Here is a 27,739-nt window from a genome sequence, read left to right on the forward strand (position 1 = left end):
AGATGGGCGATGAATGTTCAAAAGAAAACTCCAGTGCATCGCAATATTTTGTTAAAACCGTGGAGGTGTTGAATTTTCAAAGTAGAATACTTCTCTCAGGAAGTTCGGCTACGAAAAATCTAAAACTGAAAAAAGTGAAAAATATGTCCAATTTCAAATGCTAATAAATCGGTTAGTATTCGATAGATTTCCTTCGTTCTTGAAAATAGTTAAGCCTTGTCAAGACGAAAAATTCGACCTCTGATTGGTCGTTATATGATTGCTTCCCAAGCACGGTCGATAGAATCATATACCTTGCAATTTAAAACATGCTATTTGGCCTATATAAGAGCCTGTTTCAGCCGAAGCCGCTCATAACAGTTCTAGACAGCGACAACAGCAGTCGTCCTCCCTTAGTAGCAGCACTAGAAGTGCAGTGGATACCAGCGATGGCGGAAAGTGGCCACAGCTGTGGCGTAGCAATAGATAGCGCACTAGTTGCAGCGGATTCCAGCAACGATAGTAGCTGGGCCAGCTGATGCAGGGACAGTGGATACCAATGGCAGCATATAGCGGCCACAACTGTGGCATGGCTATGGATAGCGCACTAGTTGCAGCGGATCTCAGCATCAATAGCGGCTGATGCAGTGATGCACTTTAGTAAAATGCAGTCTCTGTGCGATAGTGGGCACTAGTAAATGCATTCAATGAATAGTTGACTCTTTTTGACAACACGGGAGCCGTCTAGTTTTGAATGTTTAATCAGCATTTCACTGTTTATTTTACCCCAAGGAATACTTTATTCGCACTGCCAGTGATAACGCAAAGGTGTGATCAGCATCTTATCCGATACTAAAATGAACAAAAAATTGTCCTTTTCAGGATGAAATAAGAACCTGATTATTAAAGCGTTAAAGTTTTCTCTTAAGTTAATTTACATTTTTTAATTTGTAAAGGTTATAAATTTTACTTTATTTCCGTGTCTCAGAACGTACTAAATTATCTTTTCCTTCAGTCATTAGCACGACATCCGAAAAAAATTCATCTCAAAATTTAGAAATGTCAAGCCCCAACCATGACAAGCAACTTACTATATTATTGAAAATGGTCAATCCTTGTTGAAGCGTAAAATTCGATTGATCTGATAAGTCAACGTTTATTTACTAGAAAAAATGACTGACACCACAGAACAGAAGGTCATCTGTGATTCGAAAACTGCTGAGTGCTCAGTGAATTTTGCAGCGCTCCCTTGTGGTGAAAAGAACGCATTTTACACGGAAAATAAATAGAATTTATACTTCTTTTATTGAAATCTGTCATACACACTGGTATAAATCTGCCATGCGAAAACACTACAGGTGCACTCTTTCAATGCGGTTATGTGTTTATTCTATATTATTACTTTTAAATTCTCTCAAGTTTCCCAGCAATAATGGTTATCACAAGCTTTTGAAAGATGTTTTATATTACACTTTTGACGTATGAGTACGAATAATATAATCGATCTAGAAATTTGCAAATTTTTACTACTGAAAGGTACGGGGATGAAAGGATTATTAAAATTGCGTCCGTCACGAAAAGTGATTAGGATTCGAATGGTTATAGAATCTGCGATCTCGAACCGTCCCAGATGGTCTCGAGGTACGATGCCAGCCTACCAAGCCAGTTGTCGTAGGTTCGTAGGTTAGTGTCAGACTGACACTGTCAGTAGGATCGTAGTGATAGCCCCGCAATTGTCCTGTACACTCAAACAGTTGGATGCGAAGTCGGTGTAAACAAGATGTCGAGTTCCGATTTAGAATGTAGTAGCAAGGCTTTGCTTTGCTTTAGAATCTGCGATCTACACAGTATCGCTGCACCAGAGAGATTGCATATCCATTTTGCTAAATCCTTTGTACTACCATTGAAAAGAAGATATTGGTTATATCCACATAATGTGAAAGATCATTCTAAGACTAATTTCAATTTAATATGAAAGTGTGCATTTTTCGAAATAAGACCAGTAAAACAGGAGGCTTGAAACGACCTGCTCTCCTGCACTCCTGCTCAACATGTCGACGGGCTTCGGCAAAATGTACAACTGTGTTATTTAGGCCGAAGAGCAAGACTTCACATAAGTGTGCGAAACGGCTCTTTTGCCAATGCGGCTCTGAACCGCTCACTCACCGTTCCGAACAGACTCATTTGAACGGCTCATAGTTCACAATGATTCACGAGCGTTGAAAGTTCGTATTTTCTCGGTAAACTTCGGGTTCGCGTGAATCCATCAGTTTTGGTGCGCTCAAAAAACCGTGGCTCTTTTTCGTGAGCCGTTCATTCTTTCACTCTTTCCAAGAACCGGTTCATTCACACATTCAAATAAAATTATGATTTTTAAAAATTTTCTATCGTTATCCTTCGGTTTTAAAATTCCGATTTAAAACAGTTCGAAATCTGCTCGAAATCGCTACAATAACAGTTCGCCCATGTACCAACTGTTATTCATACGATTTAGTGCGATTTTTATTCTAAATTGAAAAATTGAAGGACAATGATATAAAATCACGTTTAGCTCGTCTAAAATCGTATTTTAGCTGATATATAAATACCAGAAATCCGTGAATAGTTAATATCGAAATACCGTTCGCAACATAATATGCCACAACCACCTTATCCGTTCGTACAACCACATTATCCGTTGCTCCAGAAGCTTGTCCAAGTTTATCTAATCTCATCCTCCTTATTTTTATTCCATCGGATGCATCTAGCATCAATGAGTCCAAAACCGATATACCTTCGGAGTTTTGATCTCGGGTGAATGATAAAACATGTGATTTAATGAAATAACAGGATTAAACCTGTTTAGAAATTTCATGGTCGGCATGGTTCAATATTATGAAATATCTAGATATTTGCGTAACAAAGTTTATCTGTACAACATCTTCTTACAACACAAAGTAGCACTTTCTTTAAACCAAAACAAAAAAAACACCATATTTGATTTATGACAACGATATAGTTTCAAACTAATTTTTATAAATAACTGTCGCTAACACATGATACAATTGTGAGAGGAAGACCTTCGCAATCATTGCATCAGTTTCGAACACCCGGTTTTAAATAGCATTGATTGTGGTTCGTGTTCCAAACCAACATATACGGGACATCAGATAGCTTGTGTTGATACTTTCACTTACTTCCACTATGCCACATTATAGATTTTCGAATATAAAAAATTGCACAAATGTGAAACTTTGCTGTTTTCGCATAACGTTTTTGCATTGCACGTAAAAGTTCGAATTGAACGGGTTAAACTGTTGAAATAACCGTCACTTCAAAACAACGAATAAATTTTGTCACTTTATACCACTGTCGCAGTGGCATAAACGTACACGACAAATATATATTGCTGAGGGCAAAGAAAATTCATTCGTGATTTTTCAGTCCTCTTTGTGTGCACTTTCTGTTTGATCATATACCTGAAGTTGACCTTCCGTTCTGTGCTGACACGCAAGCAGCCGGGTTATCTTTCTTGTAAAAGTATTCTACTCAAACCCTGCGGTCGTGGCTTTGCACACAACCCTCCTTTTATTTTTTGTTTAATTTTATACAGTACACGATAATGAACTTTGTGCGCAAAACAAAGCAATGGGATACAGAGCCTGCCAAAGTCATTGTCAATTGACAATCATCAGGTTATAGTGACGCTTTGACCCATCGCTTTCAATTGAAAAGCTTTTGTATAATTTTCGAGCACTTCGTGAGTCACATGAAACCCAGTCGAAAGCTCTTGCTTTGATTTCGACAACTGAAGGGCTTGAAATTGATACAAATGCTTTTCAATTGAAAGCGAAGATAATCACCATCACTCTTACATGATGATTCTCAATTGGAACTGACAATGAGCGCTGACGGAGACAGGAGGCCTCCATACAGTACTTAACGCATATATAGGAAAGAGGGAGGAAATACATATTGATCGGAACTTGCGTGACGTACTTATTGGATGCCATTGCCGTTCTAACTACGGCTTGCGGTATTACAAAACTATCATCAAACGACGTGATGCGGTGCTAATTTCAATTGAGACGCTGAAGGAAAGGAAAGAGTCTCTCTCTCTCCGTCCCTCTCTCCGTCAGTTGAAATAGTCATCAGTTTCATTAGAAATGATCCGATGAACAACAGACGGAAAAGAGAGAAAGAAGTGATTCGATGACAGTAGCTGAAAGGAATCGAGTGAAAATGAAACTGTTCGAATCTAAATGACAGCGCAAGATATTCAGTTTCATTGTTTTGTTTCGAAAAAATAGAGCCCTTATGGGATATCTTTGTAGTTTTTGCTATTTGGTCGATAAACCTTCTTGTAGATGAGAGAAATGGGGCCTTCCAACTCTTGAGAAGCTCTAGCATTCCCATATCTCTCTCTCTCTCTCTCTCTCTCTCTCTCTATTTTGACGCGTGGCGGCCACGGCGTGGCCTCTGTTAGCATACGACTCTTGGTTGATGCTTCTCGTCCGTCACTCTTTGACAGTCGGTCGACCGAACCAGACGATACCCTGTCTCACACGCATCGTACCAGCCACTTCTCTCACAGTCGTTTCGATTGCACCGTGTCTATTTTTCCACAGTCCATTTATACTTCTCACTCTCTTCTCCTGCTATCCAGCGATTCGTCGATCCAGCCCCACCTTACTCTCTATGCGAGATTTCAATAGGGGAAAGGGGGGGGGGGCAGTTTCGGACAGAGCTTAAAAAAACGAATGGTGCAATTTTCAACCAAACTAAAAATATAAGTAAGTTGGCAGCCCTTCCACCAACAGCTACCATATTCGCGACTACGAAATTGAAAAAGATTTTAAAGGCTGTTCGCACCTAGGCGAACTATCATATGGGTCTTTCCATACGAAATGACCACGAAAAAGCACAAACACGACCATCACAGATTTTGCTCAAAGATGGGAGAATTATTCATCTACTGTCACTTTGGAGAAATCCCAAATTTGGTGTCGATTGGAATACCCCCCGCTCTGTGGGACCCCCCTGTTTATTGCAAGGTCACGCATTTTTTGTTCGAAATCTCTTTTTTCTTTTTCTTACAATTAATAGACGTATAATGTCCGAAAAATACTGATAGATGATATTTGAAGAAAATAAACCAAGGAATCCAGAAAAAATATAAGTTTTGGCTTCCTGCCAGATAAATTATTTTTGTATTTGAAAACTAAATTTACATTTTTCGGCAAATGCATCCATTTTGATTTTGAATTTGATAATTTCTTCGTGTGTAATTTAAAATAGAATTAGCTGCATTGGCCGAAAAATGCAAATTTAATTTTAAAATACAAAAATAGTCTATCTGGCAACACTTCCGGGCAAAAACAATATTTTTTCTGGATTCCTTGGTTTATTTTCTTCAAAATTCACCTATCACTATTTTTCGGGTGTCTCACGTCTTTAAATTACAAAATGAAATATTTACGAAGTTTACAACTTTTCTCGTAAAAATGTTACATCTCGAGATTGGCTCTTATTACCTCGGGATGATAGTTGTTTCTTATGTGAAATTTTCCGAGAAACACAATGAAATCATCAAATTTAAAATAAAATTGGCTGCATTTGCCGAAAAATGTATATTTAGTTTTCAAATACAAAAATAATTTACCTGGCAACACTTCCGGTCAAAACTTATATTTTTTCTGGATTCCTCGGTTTATTTTCTTCAAAAATCATCTATCAGTATTTTTCGGACATCTTACGTCTATGAATTGTAAGAAAAAGAAAAAAGGGATTAGGGATTAGGGAAAGGAAAATTATCTTAAATACCATTTTGAAATCCAAGATGGCGACTTCCGGTGCGTGAAAAACAGCCTGAAATAACCAAATACCATCCAATATGAGTATCTCTGGAACCAGAATGATGCAATGAGCTAACAATTGACCTCAGGCACCATTTTGAATCGCTAAATGGTAACTTATAGGAAACAGTCGAAAATGACCAAATAATACTCAACATGGATATTTCCGTAATCGAGATGATGCATAGAAACCAAACATTGACCCTTGACACCATTTTGAATTTAAAGACGACCACTGTTAGTTTCTGGAAAACAACCAAAATAACTAAATACCTCCCAATATGAGTTTTTCCGGTGTCAGATTGATGCCAGAAAATTTGCTGAAAATGACCGAATACCACCCAATATGAATATATTCAGAATTAGGGCGATGTACAGAAGCCAAAAATCGAGGATGTTGTCATTTCGATAAAACCAATCATTTCAAACGATTTGTCTTTTGATTTTGATCATATCCTATGGCCGATTCGTCGTGCATTTGCAGACTTTAAACACATCGCAAGGAATCAATGAATTTGGAACGTTCAAATAGTACAAAACCACATTTAAATTATGTTGAGACCACATATATCAATCAAAGCAGGTATAGTTTTAAATAGCCTTTGAATTTCATTTCTTTCCATTACTTTTGAGCCACATATCAAATTGTTATGAAGTTTGTTATTTGTAAGTTTGAGAGATGACTCGTTCGTATGACACTAGTTATGTTCAAATAAGTCATGTAATCTTTGAAATAATAGACTTTCGTTGTTTTATTAACAATTTAATACATAACGGTGGCTTGAGTTCAATTATAATCGAATGAAATGGGAACGTATAACGTATGAGGAAAAAAAACCGAACAAACTTTCAATTCCAAATTAAAATCTTGCGCAGCTTATTTTTCTATACTTGTTTGTTTATTCAATTAATGTAACTCATTTCCAAACCTCATAGGAAAAACTCAGCTCCGCATCGCGCTGATTTCCTGATACTTTGGGGTACTTCCTTTATAGCTTCCTGAATTCCGGATGTTTCAATTGTTTTGAGCTCCGTCTTGATTTTTCTCTCAAACAATCGACGTTTTCTGCTCTGTAACCTTTATGGTAGACCATTCGCTTCAAATTTGCTCGGAAAATTTCAATAGACGGCAGCAGTGGCACATTTTGAGGTTTGTTTTCTTTCGGAATAATCCCGATATTGCCTTGCCGCAAATCCTCTAAAGTTGCATTAGCATAGTTTGACAATGCAAGGTCTGGCCAAAACACTACTTTTTCATTTTTATGGTACTTATATTTATAGTTTTAAACCCATTTTATGCAGATACTAGTTCATCGTTTTTTAATCAATCGGTTATTTATTGACCAACTAACGATATGATTACGCGCACCGACAAGGCGTTTCCACCCTTAATTTCGCTCGAACTTTGCTCTCTTGCAAAGTGCATTTTCGTCCGGAACCAGATTTTTTTTAAGGTATTTCCATTCTCGAAGAGTTTGTCAATAATGTTTATAAATGTTTTTTTTTCTATATCCAAGATCTTGAGAATAGTGGAACACTTCACTTATAGATTTTTCTTCATTTCGCTCGCAAAAACTGCAAATCAATTTACGACGATCTTTTCTTGATCACACCTTTTTCCCAACTAAGCGTTACTTGACAGAATCGACTAGTCGTGTTACCAGTCATATAAAAGTGGATCTTCATTTTGTGGAAAAGGATTTTTCGATTTGTGCAGCACTTCGCAATCGTAGACCAATTTAAAAGTTGTTCGGATTTTTTTCCTCACACGTTAGGGCAGCCAAACTTTGAAACCACGTGTTCAATCATAATTCATCAGTTAACCCTTAACTAGCCCGCTCATCTGATAATAATATTGATCAAATCTGTTATGTAGTCTCTGAGATAATGAAGTTTCGTGATTTTCACATTTTGGTACTTTACAGACGAAGTTACAGTCCGATTACAGTAAAATTCAATAGGGTGTTACGAGGCAGCTAGACTTATTAGTTGACACTAAATTTGTGGAAATCGGGTCAGCCATCTCTGAGAAAAGTGAGTGAGTTCAAGTAGTCTTCGGAATATGTTCCTTTTCATAGCTGGATTTCACATTTTTAAACATAACAGGCAAAGTCATAGTCTGATTGCAAAACAAATCAATAGGTTCTTTTGAGGCAACTAGACCATCCATTTGACACTGATTTTATGAAAATCGGTTCAGCCATCTCTGAGAAACATGAGTGAGATTAAGTAGTCTTCAAAACACGTTTCTTGTCATAACTTTTAAACCACATGTTCAATCTTTATGAAATTCAAAAGGTAAGGGTATTTTAGGTAGCTCGTTTATTTGAAATCAATTTTGTTCAAATAGGTTGTGTAAGTTTTGAGATAATGAAGTTTCATAATTTTTACATTTTGATACATAACCTCTAAACTGAAAATCCGATTACAATGAAATTTCATAGGGTCTTATGGGACAACGAGACCTTTCATTTGCAATTAATTTCATGAAAATCGGTCCAGCCATCTCTGAGAAAAGTGAGTGAGAATAAAAATCAGCACATACACACACATACAGAAAATGCTCAGCTCGTCGAGCTGAGTCGAGTGATATGTGCCATTCGGCCCTTTGGAGCACTTTTATACTTTCGGTTTTGCAAGTGGTTGCTATACCTTTCTAGGAGAAAGGCAAAATGTGATGTCAGCTCATTTTATGAGAAATAAGTGTGAACAGACGTTTTGATGAAGAAATATTGAGTTTCAGATGAAGGCCGTCTAGAGGCAGCACTGGGTATCAGAGGGTTAAGGTTTGTCTTCGGATGGTGGTGGGGCACATTCGGATGTCGTTCATGGGGCACATTCGGAAACTTACAAAATTTGTGTTTGGTTGTTGTTTATTAACAAATATCGATTTAGACTGATTCTCAGTCCTAAGAATGGTTCGGAACTACAAAAGAAAAAACGATAGAGCAAGCATCAACGAAGATGAGCTGGGAAGAGTTTCTAACGGAACAATGTCTTTGAAACACGCTTCAGATACCTAAATTAAAAAAAAGTATCTTGGTCTGTCGTTACTTCTCGGTCTCTGGGCAACCGGCCACCAGGAGACGATATAAATAAAACCGCGCCACGATCTAGTTATCTTCGGCAACCTACCAATCGTTTATAGTCTGTATCACACCAAACTTCGCGTTTAATGCCGTGAACTTAATTCAAATTTACCTAGAAACGAATGGATTTTGTAAAACGCAACAACCGCACGCCAAACGCAAACTACGCAAACTACTGGTACCAGCTCAAATAACCGATAGAGCGCTGTATTAAAAAAGTCACACTGAGCGCAGTCAAAATAACGCGCGCGAAACTGAACTGCCTTCTCCGAAAGCAAACAAGAACGTGCCGACCACCGGTATGACGAATAAGACAAAACACCCGCTTATTAAAAACAAAAAATAGGGAACCGGCAAAACAGGAATAGATTTGGCATCCATGCAGGGTTCGTCTTTGTCGCTTTTGAATAATTACACTATTTATCGAACGAACGAAATCTACTCTGAATTGTAACGTGCTAAAAAAGAACCAACGGGCGTACAGTCTCCGAAGTAATGATTTGGTACATCTCGGAAATCACAATACACCGATAATCCTTAGATGAGCAAAGCTCACCAAGGCCGAAGACACGTTTACACCGGAGCATTATGTACGACCGCTTTATTCCCTCTAACCGGCGCATACGCGAGAGGACACGGTGCTTCGCCCCGATAATCTTTTGTTTTGTATTTAAGTTAAGATACCTACTGAGCATAAAAACTGGCAAAGTTTCATGCACTCATAGCTCAAAAATTTAAAAAAAATGCAATATGCATATCGAACAAGACAGAATTCTAAGTTGATTGATAAAATGCCAAAGCAATCGCAATCAAAATTTAGTTGCTATTCCGACCAACAAGATTTTCACATAATCAATAAAAATTGTCTATGTGTTTCAATATTTGTTCAAAAGCTAGAAAAATCATCAAACAAGGGTATAAAACTGAGCCAAATGTTCGTAACCGTTCGGTCAGGCCGCGATAAGTTTCTGAATTATATTCTAATGCTACCAGTTCCGTATTGTGAGAGCCAGCGTGTACAAAGGTTTAAAGCTCTCACCTATTGGGGCAATTCTGATTATCCAAGCAGAGCTTTAGCAAAAGAAACGACTCCACAAAACCACGCTAAAATAAATCTCGACATATTGTAAGCAATGCACCCAGCTTGGCATCTACCAAAAAAATAAACAAATAAATAGACCAATTATGTTCAAAACGGCTAATTGACAACGCAGGCAGGGTGTTTAAAGTATCCCTGCCGACGTCAGTGCACCACTAACACGAGACGCAAGAAACGCAAAAACTAAACATAACACTTACTGCTTGTGGATTTATTTCACTTTTAAAATTAAAATAATTTTTTTCTGTGTATATATCGAAGAAATATCGATTAACACGTAACAACTTGCACATCCCTACAGACAGACAATGCAGGTGTTACAGAAAAATTTTCCAATTAGAATTATCCTTCTAGCGCTTTCTTATTGAAACAAATTTTTCTAACTGGCGCTAGTTATATGAAACAATAATTGAACGAATAAAAGCAGAATACTTAGCTTTACACAGGTTCTTCGACCCTTTTCCTTCCGCCTTCGTTCAACATTTACTATAGCACTTGCCACTGTATGACGTAACACTTTGACATTTTTTTCTTCGTTGGATGTTGGCTTACAAAAAAAAAAAAACAGAAAAATAAAACACATTTTGCCGGACGATTTTCACATGATATCGTTCTCGTCCAAAAACTCAGATCAACAAGTATTTACGAACGTGGAAGAAACGTTTCTAGAGAAATATTTGATCGAAAGTTCCCGTATGAATTATGGATTGACGTACCGTATGCCAAGGCGATTGGAGAATTGTTTCTCAATATTCTGGAACACTTGAATGAGGTTCCAGAAAGCAGCGTAAGTGAACCAATTTTGCTGTTGCTTGACAATCACGAAAGTCATTGTACTTTGAACCAATCAAATATTGCCGAGAAAATGGCATAGTTTTTGTATCCTTTCCCCCTCATAGCCAGTTTGCTCGATTTTTATTTTATGAAATAAATTTGAAAGCAAAGGATGAGTTTCGAAGTTTGCAAAGCATCTGATCTCAGTCTCTGTTTATATGAAAGAAATAGTTGAAAAACACAAAATTTCCATCAATCTAGAAAAGTTTTTCAACACTGTCCGAAAGTGCCCCAGGACTGTCCGAAACTATCCCACACACGGGGCACATTCGGACAAAAAAGCAATTTTAAAAAAATCAAATAAATCAATCGAAATCGCATCATCGCACACTACTAACACGCTTATATGATACTCTGACGTCCAAGCAACAGCCAGGATGAATTCAGATTTTTTTAAAAGATAACAAAAAAATATTCAAAATCATGGTAGAAAAAGTGTCCGAAACTGCCCCCCTCTCCCCTACATCTTACATTCGTCAAGATAGCATTCAGAGTCGATATTCGGTCTTCGAAAATTATTGGCTGCTAAACCAAACAAGACCGATCTGGGAGCAGGCATCTCCATTCGGATGCTCTGTGTGCTTCTGAATATTCAAACGTAGAAAGTAGGCGCTACATTACTCTGGCCACGAAAAAGTTTATCAATATCGGGTCGTTATCATTAGTCAAGAAGATGCACGATCTGCTGGTGTACGGGGAGACTGGAGAACGGCTGCCCAAGACAGAAGAAGCTGGACATCTCTAATTCGTTCGGCCCTAGACCGGTAAACGGTCCGTTAGCCAAAAAAGTAAAGTAAAGTAAGTATCATTAGTCAAAAGGAATCCTCTTATCCAACCTGTGCGTCTCTAATGTCATGTTTCGGGCACTCACCATAGGTCCACTCAAGCTTTTAGTAGAACTCGTCTTTGATGTCGTTGAGTGACATCCGGTTACTGGTTGGTTGGGCTTACTCAGCAGACTTAGCTCTTTTCAGCTTGTTTGCATTGCAAAGTTACGTATTTGCTAAACCTTAGATTGGTTGATCCGAAGATGTTCACAATAATTGGATATTTTGCAACAGAAGAATATCTTCCTGCTAGTCTTGAGGTACGATGGCGGCCTATCAAGCCAGTCGTCGTAGGTTCGAGTCTCGACTCGGGAGAGACTGTTAGTGTCAGTAGGATCGTAGCGCTAGCCCCGCAATTGTCCTGTACACTTAACAGTTGGCTGCGAAGTCTGTGTATAATAAACATAAGGTCGAGTTCCGAATCCGTAGCTTTGCTTTGATATCCACAAATTGTCCTTAATGTAACGAAAATGTAACAAAAACATATTTTGTTGTTGTTCTAATCATAGTGACGCAAATATTGTAATAAAAGGACTTCTTGGTTTTAACTAAATTCAAAACTCATGAAACCAACAATGTTTAAAGTTGTATATTTATTATGCAAAACAGCTATGGTGCCATTTTTAAGCAGCACTATCAAAATGTGGCATCAACTTTTACCTGCCAAACAGTCGCACAATCTACCGTGGCCGTCATCCATGTTAATGGAATTACCAAAATGTGTCCAACTGTCTAGATGTAAATCGAAATTGGCATCATTAGTTTTCCCATCTAAAATAAAAGTAAATTTGCCCAACCAACTGGCAAATGTAATCAGTTTGTCAAACAATAAATTCTCTACTATAATGGTACCCACACTGCAACTCGGATTATAAAACAAATATGTACCAACATTGTACAAAAGTACATAATCGCCTGTCTGTCGGTAATGTATGCGAAGTAAATTTTATACCATATCATGATTCGGTGGTTAAACTCGCCAATCGTTCCTGTGCTCCTCAACAATAGAATTCTTCGAGCGCAAACAGCTGTGTGTTGCAACAAACTCGTTGACGACGCAGGCACGACGACACTGCAAAACCAGACTGAAAAATATAGTTTTAAACAGCCACTTTATTAAAATAATAAAGAGATTATTAATATTTATGACCGAATTTGAATAAAAAAATCGCAGCTCTCTGCTGGCACGAGCTTATCTTGTTTCCTATAAGCTTTCTGGATATATTTTTCGTGATGGTTTATTATTTTCGCTTTCACTCATTCGCCACACGCTGCACAGGACGTTTGGGTTGCTTCCTTCACAAGGAAAAATAATAGCAACCCGCTCGGAGCTTCTCGACCACTTTTTATTAAATGCTTTCAGTGTATATCCTGCAGCAAACCCATGGCAGTTGTGAAATAAATAGTGATTACTGGCGTGGTTATTTACACACAAAATTGTGGGATTGACGTGGTCGTTCCATCCAACTGTCATACCAACATACCAACCAGACCCGGTGATTCGAAATGGAACAAATGGACCAATTCTTCGAACTAGGACTTTCAAGTTAGTTTATTGGGTTCACCGCTGAAATGATTCTCGTTTGCTAGCGATTTTGCCTAGCGATTATAAACAAAAAAATACTAACATGTGAGCAGAATAATTAAAAGTGCAATGAATGCACTTTCCAGGTATTTCCGCCCACTGAATGGCACTTACACTGAAATAAGCCACATACTTGACCAGCTAGTGCCGGAGTTCTGTATTCGGTCAAAGAATTTGCTGCACTCTACTACTCTCTACTCGACAATAATAATCCTTGCATTGGACATAGCAATTCAGAAAAAAACACTTGCCAAGCGCGCTTAAATCCCAAGCGATTAATGATTTTACTCTGGATATCCGAGCCACACTTTTCCGGGTTTGATTTATAGCTGCAGCCGTACCGTGTGGGAGCTGACTTGCTGTTCTTTTAGAAGGTGAAAAAATCACCCGAGAAATTGACTGCGCAAATTTTATCATAGAAAAAGCTACAAAAAAAATTAACAACACAATTTAAATTCAATCAACTTTTATGTTTTCTTCTGCAAAACCAAGTGAACTACCCATATGCTTTTCAGTTTTTTTTCAAACAAAATCTGACAAAAATAAAACCTAATTAATAACAACAGATAGAAAATGCGAGAATTTAGCAGCGTCCCTACCTATCAGGAAAGCTACAAAATACTGCTAGATGAACCGAGGTTTCTGTTAGGTACTCGGCTATTGCGATTTTTTAACGATGTTTACGGAACCGGAATGATGGTTTCTTAGAATATTAGTATGAAAAATGCATGTTGGACCTCACGCATGGCAATGATATTCATTTTGATTCCAGGCGTGACCGTGGTTTCCTAGAGCCGGAACTTCCTGCCGTCGATCCGCAGTCCAATGGCAGCGGGACTACATCACCAGCGGTCTCCGATGCTACCACAATCAAGCCGAGCATAGGCACCATAATGCGAGCCGCACTGGCAAATGGCGGAGAAGGGATTTTCAGTCACATTATCCCGGCAATGCTGCATCTCGGTGGCTATGTAATCGCAGTTTACATTTACCGCTTCGCCGATAATGAACATTTGCAGTGTCTAATAGAAAGGGTAGGTATAAAATTTGCAGTGTTTTGTGCATGTGTTTTTTTTTTTAATCTTCCTACGCTAAGGACGCCACGCCACAACAAAACAAACCAACTGTTTACACTTTCCGATTCGAGCAAACACATATTCCTTCCTTTAAGTAATAACCAATCACAACAAGCTGTTCGTTCTGATTGCACGTTGCCGTTTTCACGAATGACCGCTCGGTATAATTAAAAAGAAACAATCCATTTACGTGTAATGGCCATTGAGAGGCCAATATTAACACATGTTTACTGAAGTTTTCAGAGCTAGGTAACCTAAATGGTATAAACGAGTAAATTATTAGCAGACTTCACTAACATTGGCAGAGCACTGTAGGAATTTGTGCAGAAAATAAATCTACACAGGTACAAAAAGTAATTGTTCGATTTGTTTATTTGTTAACCTTCATTGAACCCTTGTGTGGAAAACCGCACAAATGAATTTTGTTTTGATTTTTTTTCGGAAACTTCTCGATCGATTTTGATGAAACTTCTTGACAATTCCTAAACCATCAATCTTACACAAAATACATTTTCTCCAAGGGAAAAATATTTTTGGTTGATGAGATTTTTAAAAACTTACGTTGTTCACCCTGCTGTGTGGATTTCCACACACACAACATTTGAATTTGTTTTGGACAAGAAACAACTTAATTTTGCCCCAAACATATTTTTTTCATTGAGTGCTTTCATACCTGAAGCTATAGGTACCAAATAATCCTGTTTCAAAAATCGAATAAGGTGTGTATGTGTACGGAAGTATGTGTATGTGTGTTTATTTTCATTCTTACGACCAATGTATCTCGATTTTCTGAACCGATTCGATTGTTCTTAGTCGCGTTTGAAAGAGCTAAAAGTCTTATTAGTTGATGGAAAATATCGTTTTGATCCGAAGGTTCATTCAGAAATGACGTAACAAAAGGTGATCAATTTACATGGGAACTGATAAACTAACTGATTTTTTTCATCGGTTTGACTGATTTTAGAAATGTGTAAAGGTGCATTCTTGTAATTCGCATCAAAATCAAATCAATCAAAAGGCTACGTGGGACATGTGTAAAAGTATGTGTTTATTTGTTTCATCCCAGTGTGAGAATTTTCATACATATGGGTTACGAATACGCTAATGCTAAAAGTACCTATCTAGTGTTTGCACAGCCTGGTTGAGCAGTGTTCAACATTTACACAGTTTTATGTCTACTGCAAAACAAGTATACTCGCACTTTTAGGTATATTGAAATAAATTTAGAATGGATCTCCCGAGATGGTCTAACAAGCCAGTCGTCGTGGGCTCGAATCTCGGCTCGGGAGAAACTGTTAGTGTTAGTAGGATCGTAGCGCTAACCCTGCGATTGTCCTTTACACTAAACATATGACTGCGAAGTCTGTGTATAATTAACGAATCGGAATGTAGCACTAAGGCTTTGCTTACTTTGCTTAGCATAGTTTTCAGAATATTCTTACGAACATTTGCTTCATTTGGTCAAACCGATGTTAGGATTTTTTTTTGTTTAATTGCTATCATAGCATGTTTAATTGGTCTCATATCATGTAAACACGTTTTGTTTTGTAACTTTTGCATGAACCATCGGATCAAACAAATGTCCGATGATGACCTAATGGCCTTCAAGCCCTTCCAATTGCAGCCAAGGAAATCAAATCAATACATCCATTGCTGAGATAATCCAAATGTATTTTTCAAGATTGTTTTTGTACACTACGCATAATATTCTTCAATGGGTTACCTCCAAAATACTGCAATGTACTAGGCGTTTCCACAAGTTTTGTTTTTTTTTTTTTTTTTTTTCAACGTACCTTTGGAAATTATCATTTAATTTTAAGTATATCTTTGAATAAAAATCTACCCTCCAAATCCTAAAAAACGCATCTAGCACCAAAAGGACTCAAATCAGTCAAACCGCTGAAAGAAAATATCGGTTAGTTTATCAGTTCCTATATAAGCTGACTACATTTCGTTACGTCATTTCTGAATGAACCTTCGGATCAAAACGATATTTTTCGTCAAATAACTAGACTTTTAGCCCTTTCAAACGCGACTAAGAACAATCGAATCGGTTCAGCCGATGCTGAGAAAATCGAGATATGATGGTCGTAAGAATGAAAATATTCACACATACACATACTTCCGCACACGTACATACCTCATTCGATTTTCGAAACAGGATTATTTGGTACCTATAGCTTCAGGTATGTATGCACTCAATGAAAAAAATAAGTTTGGGACAAAATTAAGTTGTTTCTTGTCCAAAACAAATTCAAATGTTGTATGTGTGGAAATCCACACACCAGGGTAAACAACGTAAGTTTTTTTTAGGATGCAATGAAGGTTAATACCTAAAAAGATTTTGATACAGGCCTTAAGGCTTACAAAGCAGTCCTAGTTTTACTGGAGTACCTCCTCCTAGAACTATTGGCCCTGACGACTCTGTTGATATTGGTTTGGTTTTTACTTGCGAAAGTGAAGGAAGGGAATATTTTTGCTTTTGACAAAAGCAACAGTTTGATGGTGCGAAACCACATCACAAATGTACGAACTTAGCGCATATTTGATTAGGTTTAAAACTTGTTCAACGAATGTGTCTTGGCTAAAATGCACTTATTGTCAAGCGTACAATCATGCTTTGTTCGGTCTTTCAAACTAGCCACTAGGATTAAATTTCAGGAAAATGTAGTTAAGATTCTGAACTGGATCCACCGAGGCCGACTTCGTAAAACGATTGTTGTACGATTGATACAACAATCGCAGGGCGAATTATAATAATTAAAACGAGTTGTTTTTCTCGCGATATGATGGACAGTGCGCTTGAGGACAGGTGAAATAAAATAAACGCTGACGAAGTCTCTTAGCAGTTAGCACAATGCCACGATGAGTATCATGGAATGGGGTTAAAATTAATCACTTTCCATTAAATTCTCCAAACAACACGCTCATACTGATATTTCCCGAAACAGTATTTATTTAAAATCAGTACTGGTATGTGCACAAAATATTTGAACAGGTTGTAGGTAAGACCCGACCGCGAGGCTTATTATTATGTCAATGTGATTCTTGCAATAAGTTTGAGAATACACTCGATTGGAGTCAATCAATTTGACGGTGTGAAGCGGTAAATTTAAATTATAAATCTTTGTCAACTCTCTTTCTTAATAAATGATTGGTAATCTCGAAAAGAATCATTATTCAATTGACTTGAAGTCATTCGAGAAGAATGTTGAAGGTTGTTGAAACACAGCAGCAGGTCAGAGCAAAACAGCAGCTATTTTAAGTTATAGTGTTAGTGGCAAAAACTCATTTTTACTTCAATTAAAAATAGGGTAAGAAAAGGCTTAAGCAGTAGGGCATATTTTAATAGGTTGTAGAAAACAGGCCTCAAACTTCTGCTTTTTGATCAATATCGACAATTTCAATGATGGAAACGAAAATACACAAAGAAATCTGTGAACAAACATCATTTGAAACAAATCGACCTATATTTAAGCCTTTCAGGAGCCACTTCGGGTGCTGCAAAAAAACGCCTGCAAAACAGATGTAAACTGCTTGAAATAGGCTCGGGGTGATTGAAATAGTGCCCCTCGATTGGTAAATCTAATTGATTATTGTTAAAGTTTACTAACTTAGTTTCACAATCTGAAAACAAGTCCTGACAGAGAAAACGATAAAGAACAGATTGATATACTACTGTTTGAATTTCACCCAACACATTTCGAGTATTTCGTTTGAATACACTGGTGGTTCCTAAAACTGCTTAGAATATGTTCCCTACCCTATGTGGTCATCCTTAAAAGGACAGATGATTCAATTTTCGCAAAACCGTGAATTTACCCGGATTTTTCCTTCATTATTTGCGTTCTTCGGAAGCAGAACTGCTTTGATATTCGGCAGAACATCTTGCTGCCCATGTAACACACGTTGGTATAGAATGGTTGACGTAACCTATTCCATGACATCTCTATCACTAGACAAGCGCAAAAATTGAAGGATACTAGAACAAGTACCGATACTATATGAAGTATTACATAACTGCATGAAAACAAGCCAACCTAATAGAGGAAGTGGCAAAATACATCTCGAGTACTAATACGGCAATGCGCAAATCTGTTGCTATGACAACTGTTAACCAGCGCATGCGCAAATGTGTTGTGTCTGCGCAGTGCAACTAGAACGACAAGCGTTTTTATCGGTGGCAGTTTGAATTGATTATAAGTTGATGAAAACACCACTATTCAACCTTTTAAAATGAGTTGTTTCTCTCGCTTGAATACTAAAATTGATTTCGCAATTGTTTACAACGTCATCTAGAAATAAAATCTAACAAAACTAGAAAACGTAGTTAGATATACGATAGCAAAAATTGAAGTGATATTGGTTACACTCTGCAAGCGTTTCGTTTATCTTTTGATGGCACATTTTGACACGCTTCGAATAAATATAGAAATAATTTAAATATCAATTTGCTCAAGTAACTTTACATTGGGCGTTGAATGCTACCAATTTTGTCCTAAGGAATATCACTTTTCAGGTACGTAGCATTGTTATTAGATGGTGTAATGTCTTACGAAAAGGCATAGTGATAGTGATTGTTAATGTTGAACTCATGTTAATAAAAACATATCCAAAACCAGAAAAAACGAGCTTGTTTTCAAAATGCGGTTGCATTACTGATGAGAAAAACAACTTCAAAAACAATATAATAACACAAGTTTTCATTTGCGCTTGTAATACACTTATATGACTACTTTCGTTGTAACTCATTTTCTAACATGTATTGGTCAATAGTGACGTCAAATGAGAGCTTGTTAAATTCCTCGCCATTCGAATTGACGACTGCAGATGACCCGGGATGATGCTCGCATCGACAGGCACTTTAGCACCAATGCGCATAATTTCCATTATGCAGCAGACGCTAAATTCGATTCACCGCGAATTAAATTCTTTGCTACGATCAGACAATACAACTTGCGAATCCAACTATAAAACCGTCAACTAGCACATCATTAAGATGGCGCAGAAGACAAGCGGTAAAGCAACCAAATTCAGATTTCCGTACGTTTGCTGTTTCCAGGAGAGCTATCCAAGCACGCTGGTACACTATCTCGAAGAAAGTTGTTTTATTCCTCCTTTCAAGTATGAATTACAATAACTTATAACTTTGTACAGAAAAGTCCTGGAGATATGTGGTCTTCAACAGGCCCGAATTTGAGGGGGTCAAAGGGGGCAAATGCTCCGGGCCTCCCGATTCAAGGGGCCCCCCTAGTCCTGGGGCGACCTTTTTATTTTTGTTCGTCACCTTCCAGAGCGTTACCTCTAAATGTTTTTAGAAAAGAGGGAAAAAATCTCTGGGATCACGCCTTCCATCGCATGAGGAAGTAAAGCCGTTGGCGCCGGTCCGTTAATAAACGGGTCGTGAGTTAGGATCCTGGGTGTGGAGTCGCCTCCCTGGGCGTCGGTGATTGGCCACAACAGTGGCGGAACTAGACCGACGGAAAATAAGCGAGAGTAAAAAAAAAAAAGAAAAGAGGGCCCCCCAAACAAATTTGCCCCGGGCCCCCCACCGTCTAAATCCGGCCATGTATGTTACAGTAGATTTTCATATATTAAAAATACTAACTTTTTTGTGTTAAGAGATAGAGGCTTGATTTATTTGGCAGAGTTTTAGAACTTGCAAAAATATGAAACTTTGCAGAACAAACAAAACTCCTATCTCCATTGGGAACGGAGTTACAGAGTATGTAATGTAAAAGTTTCTTAAAAGTTAGGGGTTGTACCTTACTTTTGTTAGTTACATTTTACAAGAAAACGTTGTTCTAAAGAAGCGTTTGGGTATACTCAACACACGTTTTTGTTGAAGACCAGGGCCGGATTTAGACGGTGGGGGGCCCGGGGCAAATTTGTTTATGAGGCCCTCTTTTCTAAAAACATTTAGAGGTAACGTTCTGGAAGGTAACGAACAAAAAAAAGGTCGTCCCAGGACTAGGGGGGGGGGGGGGCTTGAATCGAGAGGCCCGGGGCATTTACCCCCTTCCCCCCCCCCCTAAAATCCGGGCCTGATAAAAAAGTTATTGTCTTGTTCCTCAATAATTTTTTTTTATTGAAGCACTATAAACTCATTTTGTGTGTTTTGTTACCATTTTTATATCATTTTTCAAGTTTCTATTTACTCACGTGCTATTATTTTTAATCGGATCTTTTTATTGAATGGAGTTTTTTACCTAATTTTTTCGAATTACGCGGATTTTTTCAACGCGGTACAACCAACCGCGTAAAAAAGACCCCAGTGTATATACTACTGCTGTTACACTATAGGGAATATTTGTTCATAATTCTGTTTATTTGAACAGCAGCAAAGCCTCTTTGCTATTTTTGTAGTAGATACATTTGTTGTACTATTACACGATGCGAATTATTTGCAGAAAATAAACTTGCTAGCAAATTGAGTACATCTAGTTTCCATTGCATATCTTGTGTGTCACTCGTAAACATTATTTCTTTGTTTTGATGGAGGTACGGGACTGCCCTGGCTGTTTTATACTCCATATTTTCACGGAAATTCATTGAACGAGAGGAATCAGAATTGTCGTCAGATGCGTAGCATATGGGTGCGCGATTGTGTCAAACGGCAAACGAGGACGCATCTTTCCTCTTCTCCGAGAGGAAGAACATGAAATGCCTATTTTACATCAAAAGTTCAAAATAACTTTCACACTCTTTTTAAGTGTGTATCTTCATAAATTGAAATGCAGGATTCTATGTAGTATTTTTAGCAGCATCAATTATAGGAAAACAGATAATAGATTTGGTATTGTTTGCCCATACCTAATTTCAATAAGAATAAAGAAAAAAAGAAAGCAAATATTCGCTCAGTAGCGAATTGACTAGCAAACAACGACAATAAATAAAGCAAATATTTACTTGATTTTTTGTTTAGCAAATACAACCGCAAACATATTTTGCAAAAAAAATTGAAGTAAATATTTCGGTATTAGACGAGCAATCAAATTTAATCCGTTATTTCACGCAAATATTTGCCTCGGGTAATACCCGCAAGTCGATTGACTTGCAAATTGTAAATATTTACGTTACCGTGATCTGCGTACAAAAATATCCAGATCTAATTGCTTTTAAAACAGCATAACGATGAGTATTATAATGTTTGTATAAAGTTTACAAAACAATCAATAACAATTTTATGGAAAAGTGATTCATAATGCTCGCGTGCCGTCGTTGACATTATATTATTCCACCGGAGTCAAGCGAGCTAGCAGTCACCTGACAGTCGGATGTCTATGTTTGACATTAATCGCGTGATACAAACGGGATGTTCTCATACGTGACAGCTATCCGCGATTACCAATATGGTTTGAGATAGCACTCACTTGGCGTTTCATACAAATGATGGGTTGATCGAATTTTTGCTACGTTCATAGCAAACCTACCACACCCTCTAAAAATTTGAAATCAGCTTCGGCGCACACCAATTTATTCGCGAAATTTACTTTTATATTCGCAACACCTCGATTACATTTGACAACCAAATGCCCGACGGAATAGGTTTCTAGCCTGTATACTGTACTGACTATTGAATGAAGACAGATAAAGAATTACATGTTTTTGCTCATTCCATGTTATTTTGTATTGAATTGTAACAGAAATATATTTTCGCCTCAATCGTCCAAATTAGTTGTGAAGTCAACCACAATCCTTTATGCTGTTAATAATGTTACTTGCAAATAGCGAAGCATCTATTTTTGATCATTTAGGTAGCTACAGACCAAAAGAAAAAGTCAATTTTAATTTTATGATTGTTCGGTATTGTTGTATATCACCATGCGTCTCCATCGCATGTTAATTGATGGGGTTGCACTACAATTTGTAAACAATTTGTTCAGAATTTCCCAGCTACCCAACGAAGTGCAAGCTTTCCAGTGAATATTCTTGCGAATTTCATAAATCAGTGTAACAGTATATTAAATAGAAATCATATTCGAATGTTGACTAGATTATACTTCCGCGATGCTCACTTATTTGTACGATCATCCGCACAATGCTTATAAATGAAACGAACTAGCGTACCAGTACCAGTACTAACGAGAAAGTTTGCTAATAACACGAAGCACACTCAATGCAAAACAATGTACGTATGGGAGAAGCTCGAAGCACCAGCGAGGTAATTTACCAAGCTATGTTCATCGTTTCGCGAGCACATAAAATTACCACCATTAATAATTTACGATTCAAGATGGGGGTATAGTGCAAAAAAAATTAAACACCATCGCAACAGAACAAATTGCCCTGCAATATATTCGGTGTGCCAATGCAGAAAGAATGGCCCAATTTCGTGCCTTTAGGCTATAGCCTTGAAACATTGTGTTGTAAATATATTCTTCAAACAAAAAAAAACATGTTTCAATGAAAATACCTAAAGCAACTGTTTTAATATTATCGAGCCGTACAAAAATTAGCATAACAGCTTCAATTTCAAAGCAAACCACGCATTTTGATAAACAACAACTTAGTTGAAGATGTTCAATCTCCTGTTTTCCGGAAAATTTGGTGTAAAATGTTCATAAAAAAGCGACATGTGCAAACTGCCATCGTTGCAGTATCCTAAGGAACAACCATTTTCCAGCTTGGGAATCATTATTCAGAATCGTTCAGCAAAATTGCACTCGAGAAAAGCGGAAACACATCTGCCTCTGCGGTTGATCTCACTACTGAGAGCAGCTGGTATTGGCAATTAAAAATTCATTCTCACCACCACTGATGTCGTTTCGTCACTATCCACTAATCTTCTTACAGGTTTTCATCCTGAGCAGTGCTCCACGCCGACTGGTGGCGACTTTGTGGGTCTACTTTGTGCTCGGCGTCCTGTGGTTATCCTGTTCGACTGCGTACAACTGTCTGATGCTAGAGGAGCAATCCCAGGCGATCACTCATCTGAAATGGACCGGGGATCTCAATCCAACAGGGCGAGATTGTGTCCGAGGCCTCCTCTGTTTGGCACTGTTTTTAAATGACTTGGTTCAAACGGTCATCATCATCAGCTACAGTCTCACGTGCTACCTGCTTCGCTGTTATCTCCAAGGCTTGAAGGAAAAATTGCTTCTGCACACCATTGAACCACTCAACTGGATGCGGGTAAGTTTCATGCTTTTCAACTTGTATCTGTGACCAAACTGTTGCCGAATTTTTCCTGGAGGCCAATTATCGTTGTTTCCAAATACCTACAACCTTGTTCCTAGCGTTATTTACCAGGCAAACTTATATTCAAAGAAAATATGCTAGCCGAGATTATTGGTTTAATACATTTTTTCAATGAATCACAGTTCGCGTAGCGACATTTAGGCTGTGCCACTGAAATTTTAATGGCACTGCTACACAACTGATAAATCAAAATCTCTCAGTACCACAAACTTTTCAATTAAATCCTGCTTGTGGCATGTACAAGGTCACCACTGAAAACTGAAATTAGAAGATACATATAGTACAGATATGGTGTTATCAAAAGAAATGATATGTTTCATTGGACCAGTTTCAACATGCCAATAACGAATGCTGTGTTGTGTACAAAACCAATCCAACCGAATCCACCCATGTTAAGTCATGCTAGTAGAATTTAGTCTAGAGGCGAAAATATTGTACTGGAGCTGAAAGTTCAGCGCATGAATCACTCCACAAGGATAGCCGGTGCTGTGGGCAGTCTGTTTTGCTCCTTCGTACTGCTGCAAATTGCTATCGAATCGATCGAAATACGATGGCGATGGTTACGAGAATGTTTCAATTCTTGTACACCCATTTATCGTCCGATATATATAGACTAGCTCCATTATTGCATCTCGAAAAGTATGTTTATTGTTTCTTCGTCTTTGATAAAGTAAGAAAAGCTCATTGAATTCGCTTGCAGTGCTGCTGATTGTGTCCGCCTTGCACATTTCTTTAGTGTTTCTAAAGGCACTATGGCAGAATAGGATCTATCGACCGAGATAGATGCACCATTTAGATACCAGTACCAAGATGCTGTGTATTGGGGTATTTGTTCATAACTTTCACCTTTCACTTTTGCAGCTGGATGAGAATCCACAGACTTTGCAAATACTTTGCATATGCAGTGGACTTTCAAGTGTCGGTTGGTTTTTATTGAGAAACCGACAGAACAGATGGAAATACCCTACATGATGAACTTAGTCTTCAGGGTCGAGAAGACTTGTAGAGGAATAAACTTTCGCATCGTCGCAACTGTCGGTTAAAGTAGTTGTACGACGTAGTTAAGTTTAGCTTTTCGTTCGGTACACATTTTTTTCCTACTGAATTTCATTTTAAATTCTTCGTCTAGTGAGTTCCTAGATGTTTGCCGATAGCAGAGCTGAGAGCAACAATAATTTATAACCTCATTCCCGTGCGTGCGCTTTGTTCTCTGTCCAACATCGCATATATTGGGAGAAATGTAAATAAATTCACTGCCAGATATACGAACAGAGCAGCGTAATTTCAATTTATCACACAATAATTTCCTATTTGCACATTGCCTTTATAATTTATTGGTGGAAGCACTTCGGCCATATACGTTACGCGTAACGCAGATGTGATTGCTAAATGGGAGTGGAGCCCGGTTGACTGAGTGTTCGACATTTAATAGTGTTTATTGCAGACGAACTTTGGTTATGGAAATAGTAAATCATTTTCCGGCAATTCTGAGGTCAAAGAAGTCGATGATGATATCCTGGATTTTTTTCATTGCGGGTGCATTTTTTTTTGTATTCACTTGTTCAACGATGTGTACGTCAAATTCAATTTAAACATGTTTAGAAATGTTTTAAAGACCGCACTAGTAGATTAGTTTAGAATAATATAGAATAAGTTTACATTGTCGCGATATTTTGTCAAAGATGGTAATGTTAAATAAATAAAGTTAGCAATTAAGTTAGTTGTAAGTTTACTTTCCTTTTTTGACAAGTTTAAATCCCTACGAATAATAAGTCCTAATTGCGAAAGTAAACAAATCCTAGCAATTTAAATTACAATTTTTCTAACAGACAACAATTGAGAAGTCACCATTTGTGATTAGATACACATACTCATTATTTACTAATATTTATCATAAATACTTAAGCTACTAACAACCCCCCTAAATAAAATTGTTACGAGGTTCACCTTTATTATACTACTATACAACTGTTTTTGGCGAAGGCTGGAAAAGTTTTCAATAGATGCAGTCTACAGTGAACCAAAGATTTATTTTATAACAGATACCCAGGAAATACTTACTCACTCTCTTGGCTTCGAAGCAACGTATAATTCAGTTAGGTGTTGAAGGTGAATAACAAGCCTTTTCTTGCTCCGAAAACTTACAACCTTAGAGGTTGCGGATTGCTCTCTCCATCATAAAGGGTGTTTAAGCTAGGGTGTTGTAAAATAAAAAAAATCACTCTAAACCTCTCGTGTGACGACATGTTTCGTTGTTGTTCAAATAATCGTTATGTAACGATAAAAATCAAGATCAAATCTTTTGTTCTATATAATATGCTGTTTAATCTAATATGTCGGTGATACCGGACAAGCCTCCGATACAACGAGCTAGAAAGTCACTAAGCTCATGAAGAGTTGCTTGGAAATTTATTTTTTACAGTAATTCTTATCTTTTGTTCGTTTTGAACTGGTTACTATTTTCCCGAAAGAATCTCGTAATAAAACCGTTTCCATCTGCACCAAGGTCTATGCCATCGTTTCCAGAAAACAATGAAAACGGCGTTGTCATTATGAAACCTCTGCACAACTGAAGGGCTGCTTCATGCGCAATATGAATGCATCCAATATCCATGCAGTTTAAACGACGTGAAAGCTTGGAGAATCATTTCCGCATGACGCTTACTAAAGCCCTAACATACAGCTTGACCGGAATTCAGTCGCATGCAGATCCCGTACCGTGCTCACTCGAATTCTGAACTTTCCACACATGCGTTTACAGAACGCGGAATGCTTACGAATTGCTTTTATGGTTTTTCTATGCTACGTTCTGAAAACAAACTTGTTTAACAATTGGAACCACACAGTAACCAGCTGGCTGCTCAAACAAACAGCTACCGGAATGAATAAACGTACGACAGATTCAATGAGAAGCTGAATGGATTTCGGAAATTTACGTGCACTATCCATTTCAGTGGTAGATATTTATCGCGTAATCGCCGCCTTAACCAATTGAATGAATAAATCAAGAGCTCTGCGTTCCCAGTCTATTTAGAGCAAGAGGCATTTTACTGCCAAAAAGCATTATGCAACTACTTTGAAATTGTTTGCAGTGTTTTATGGAAAACAAGCTTCGCAATGGAACCTAGACCTCATAAACATTTAAATTTTGGTTTTTATCATACTTATTTTTTTAACGATTGTACTTTCCACAGGAAATTTGCGAGTTTCGCAAGTTGTTGCATCACCTTAACAGGAAAATATCGATACCCGTGTGCTGCCTAACGTTGGTGAACTTGAGTTACACATTCTCCAGCATCGTGCATCTTTTCCGGGATATGAATACCTGCCCAGTGAAAATGTTCAGCTTTACCGCCGCAAACCTGTTACTATGGATCATCATCTCGTTGACGCCGTTTTATCAAGTGAGTATGCACACGTAAATTATCATCAACACATGAGCCACACCATGGTAATGAATTACATTTTCCACCGGTGTTAATGACGTAGATAGAGGAAGGGGGAATAGGAACTAAGAGATGTGATTCATGGAAATTACACGTTTGCATAATTTCATGCCATGCTGGGGTGTCTGTATCATCTGTCATCTAGTGTAAAGTTACAAAGGAAAAATATTCTCAAAAATTAAATCTGCTAGTATTATCCATTCCAGTTTCACATGCTATATGCGTGTCGAGTAGGTGGATGTTGCGGACTTCCAGAGATAATGTAACAACAAAGCGTAGGCATCTTAATGCTCGAAACCAGGTGTTGCATAATGGACTAGAAAAAATGGGCCAACGACGACAGATGTGTCACTGAAGTAAAACAAAGCCTTCCAAGACATGCGTTTATTTTGTAGCACATAAGCTTTTATTACGTAAACGGTTATAGTAGTTACGATTTCAATTAGACATGTGCTGAGAATATTTTTTTTAATCTAATTTAACATTAAACACTCGGATACAATTTAAAAATTTTACAATTTAAAAATTCCATTTTCTTTTTTTGCTGACTTCTTCTGTCCCGGGCAGTCGTTCTACAGTTTTCGTACACCAGCCAATCGTGCATCTTCTTCCACCGCGCATATCTACCGCACCTACCAGGGAATCAACGGGCTCTTCCTGGTTCTCTTCTGAAAATAGTTTTTAGGACTGTCTCGTCAGGCATTTGGCTATATGTCCAGTCTACTAAAGTCTTCCAAGCTGTATTATCTTCAGTATATCTGTATGCTTG

General features: G+C 37.8%; 1 protein-coding gene across 4 annotated transcripts in view; it reads left to right on the top strand.

Annotated features, from left to right (window-relative positions):
- LOC129724603 (uncharacterized) overlaps positions 1-27,739 on the top strand; it is a 155,876-nt gene that overhangs the window by 98,242 nt on the left and 29,895 nt on the right. For 2 of the 4 annotated variants that reach the window (XM_055679607.1, XM_055679608.1), the window contains exons 5-7: positions 14,020-14,281; positions 23,120-23,458; positions 26,719-26,928. In XM_055679607.1, coding sequence (XP_055535582.1) covers positions 14,020-14,281; positions 23,120-23,458; positions 26,719-26,928 — 811 coding nt within the window. Of the gene's footprint in view, positions 1-14,019; positions 14,282-23,119; positions 23,459-26,718; positions 26,929-27,161; positions 27,460-27,739 lie in introns of those variants that run through there. The other 2 variants (XM_055679609.1, XM_055679610.1) reach the window with 2 other exon arrangements.

This window comes from Wyeomyia smithii, chromosome 2 (assembly GCF_029784165.1).
Source record: "Wyeomyia smithii strain HCP4-BCI-WySm-NY-G18 chromosome 2, ASM2978416v1, whole genome shotgun sequence".
Taxonomy (NCBI): domain Eukaryota; kingdom Metazoa; phylum Arthropoda; class Insecta; order Diptera; family Culicidae; genus Wyeomyia; species Wyeomyia smithii.